Source organism: Musca domestica, unplaced genomic scaffold (assembly GCF_030504385.1).
Source record: "Musca domestica strain aabys unplaced genomic scaffold, Musca_domestica.polishedcontigs.V.1.1 32, whole genome shotgun sequence".
NCBI classification, from domain to species: Eukaryota; Metazoa; Arthropoda; class Insecta; order Diptera; family Muscidae; genus Musca; species Musca domestica.
In genome coordinates this window covers 8,109,676-8,113,099 of record NW_026712311.1, presented here as the reverse complement: position 1 = coordinate 8,113,099, position 3,424 = coordinate 8,109,676, and the positions used below count along the sequence as shown (strand labels likewise).

Genomic DNA, 3,424 nt, shown 5'->3' with positions numbered 1-3,424 from the left:
GTTAATTATTTCGGAAAATTCTCACATTGATGAGAACTCCTAATGTAAATGAGGTGAAGAGAACAACATGGGGATTTCACATGCCTTTAATATTAAAAAAATATTAAAGGAGAAACATTCAATGTTTCCATATTTCAAATTTAAAAATTCAAAATTTACCTTCCTTTTCCGCCTACTTCATGTTCAATTATAATAGAGCGTGTCGATGGAACTGTAAATATTACCATATACGAATATTCACAAATGGGTTGAAAGAAAAGTTTCTAATTTTTTCAGTAGAGGTTGAAAAGTGTTTGTTTCTCCACAGAAACAAGTTGACTTGCCGAAAAAAATAACCCAAATAAAAATTCCCAAAATTTCAATTCTTATAAATTTCTTTGTATTTTTCCTCCTCTCATTCTTTTTCAATTCTTAGAACTATTGAAAACTTAAAATAAAAATTACTTAAAATAGAAATCTTAATACGACATTTCTTGACTATGAAATTATTTCTTAATTTTTTGAAATTTTAATTCTTTGGCTTAACAACTATCTTAAGATGATGGTGATGATGACGACGTGGATAATTACTACTAGCATTCCGATGGAACAGATTTTGGGAAACAAAGTAAAACTTAAATGAAACAAGTGTTACAATGAAACTTAACCAACATTTTGAGAGAAACTGGTCCACGAGCAGACCGCCGCGATAGTTAAGATAATGGATAGGTGCTGACTAGACTAGAACAACGCTTGTAGTATACAAAAGTATAAAATGGGGGTTTTTAAAAATTAATTTCTCAATATGAGGCAACATTTGCAAAACTTGCAAAAGATCTATGAAAAAATGTGTTGAAAATAAATAGACTTAGGATAAATTTTAAACGAAATATTGACAACATACAACAGCTTATCAAATAGTGGACTAAAAAAATATATTGGCAAGCTGGCCACAACAAAACATTTGCCACAAACAATTGGGCGCCACACTCTCAGTTCAAGGATTTGATTTGAGTTTCTGTTTTGAAATCTTAAAAAACTCCCACTGAGATGTTTTGATGCATTTGTTGCTGTTGTTGTAACATGTTAGATTCCATTTGTTGCTGTTGTTGTTGCTGCTGGTGGGAATACAAAACACTGGAGTTTTCCATTTGAATGTTCCATTCATTGCCGTTATCATTCACCGAATTGCTGTAGTAAAAATCGGGTCCTGCATGGCCGACGGCATTGTTCGGCGAGCTGCTGCTGTTGTTGAGATCGGAAGTGTAGCCGGATAAGCTGTGATATTGCGGCGAATGATTAAGCATATTATCATTGAATTCCTGCAGGGAGTTGGCAGTGGAGGTGGGGGCAGTCTGGTAGTTATCACCGGAGGCTGGATACAATGACGAGGTTAGGTCAGCATCAAAGACACTGTTGTAGATATCGGTGGCTGTGGGTGATGTGGAGTCGAAGTAGCTGGGACTGGCCAATTGCTGTTGTGGAACTTCAGTTGCACTGGCAGGGGTGTCGAAATTATTCAATGACGAAGACATAAATGTGGAATAGTAATAATCGTCGGAATTGTAACCCGAACTGCTGGTCAAACTCGAGGCATCATCACAGTTCTCATAGATCCATTTTTGATTATCAGTTGAGGTGAAATCGTTGGACAACAGGCTGGAGTTGGAGGGATATAGATTTTGATGATTTTGGCCCAGCAGAGTTTCATCTAAGGCGGAATTATTGGGAGAGTATTGCTGGGAATAGGAGTAGGCAGATTGAGGTGAGGTTAGACAGGAGGAGGGTTGTTCATAGTGGAGGTTATAGGTGGATTCCATGGAGGGAAGAGGCTGATGCTGGGGATAGGTGAATTCTGGCAAGGTTGTTGTTGTGCTGGCGGTGTTATATAGGCCCATATGCATTTCGGGTAACCATTGATTCGCCGCAGATTGATTTTCGTACTGAGTCGAGTGATTGTAGTTATTTTGTGGAATCAGCTCCGCCGCGGGGGAGATGTTGCTGGAGATTTCTCGCATTGCCCGTTTCTTTTTGGAGGCCTGCACCAAACTGGCATCCGTGGAGGCATCCATTTTGTTGTTACTCCTCTTGACACCCCTCAAACTGGTCAGTTTGTCATTCAAGGCTGCATCTCTGGCCAATAGAACCGCCAAACTGCGTGCCCTTCTGCCACTGCCCAAAAGACGTCTGGCCTCTGTGGAACCTTTGGCCTCGGGACGAGGATGATCATGGGTGCCCTTGGCCTGGAAGAAAATTGCATTTCCCGAACGACGCCAAAAATGTGTTACTGGATAGCCACAGTGGCCACGGCAGGGTTGGATTTCCAAACGACCACTGCAATTTCTGGAAAAATCAAGAAAATTCGGAAACACAAATTAGTTTTCCACGTTCACACAAGAAAATAGATTTGAAAACTTCTGAAATTAGTTTCAGAATTTTCCACTCAACTTACCTATTTGGACAAGGTTTGCCCTGTTGCTTGCGACGCGCCTTATCACAAATTGCCGGACGCAAATGGACACTGTTGCCGTTAGGCAATTTGCAGTTGGCCGTGCAGAGGAGCACTCCCAAACAGCTCTTCTTCAAAATGTTGATGTTGTGATTGTTGGTATTCCGCATGGCCCAGCCGGATGCATGTTTCTTGGCCTCTTCACTGGTCTGGGAGTAGACCAAACGGCAATGGCCATTGGCCCAATCGTGGAACTCATCGAATTCTGTCACCACCGGCACAACACTGTCATTAATATCCCAATCGATTTGTACCCGTGATCTGGTGGCGGGGGGACTCGCAGTGCCGCAGGGCACAGTGAGTGGTGTGTTAATAACCATTTTGTTAATGTTAGTGTTGATTTGGATTTTTGTTGTTTTTGTAAAACCGAAAAAAATCTTTAGCACTTGAATTGTTTTTGTAGCACTTATATTATTCAATGGATATTCATCTATGAGAATTTTTTCCGAAGTTCGTCAATTTTTTTCTCAAAATTTCTTAACGTCAATTTTTTTTTTTTTTTTTGATAATCTTTATTTTTTTCTTTTTTGACACCGCACCAAAGTACGTCTGTTTGAAACGACTGCGCAATGCTGACTGACTTCACTCTGCTTTGCCACCAGCCTAGCTTCCTTTCGACCGAATCGCCTGCTTCTTCAATTCAAACAAAAGAATGGAAAACCGGGGTTGTTTGTTGGCTGGCTGGCTGGCTGACTGGCTGGGCTAACTTCACCATGGATAAACACACACACACTGGCTCACTTTACTCTGGCTTCTGATTGGCTGGCCTGGCCACATAACAGCATATTTATCCATTTTTATCCGCACACACAATAAGAATCGTTCCATTTATCCGCCGCCTAACAAGTAGCACTTGAAGTGATAGAAGTCTTGCTCTGCTGCTGCTGTTGTTGTTGGTGGTGGTTGGTTGATGGGTTTTTGGGTTTGGACTAGGTT

General features: G+C 40.8%; 1 protein-coding gene across 1 annotated transcript; it reads right to left on the bottom strand.

Moving 5' to 3' along the window:
* Positions 1-356: 356 nt before the first annotated feature.
* On the bottom strand, positions 357-3,089 carry LOC101889848 (transcription factor glial cells missing). Its single transcript, XM_005177390.4, has 2 exons — positions 2,432-3,089; positions 357-2,322 (listed from the first exon to the last, which is right to left on the bottom strand). Exons 1-2 carry the CDS (start codon positions 2,806-2,808, stop codon positions 1,011-1,013), a joined length of 1,689 nt encoding a protein of 562 aa, XP_005177447.1. The 5' UTR covers positions 2,809-3,089; the 3' UTR covers positions 357-1,010.
* Positions 3,090-3,424: the final 335 nt, after the last annotated feature.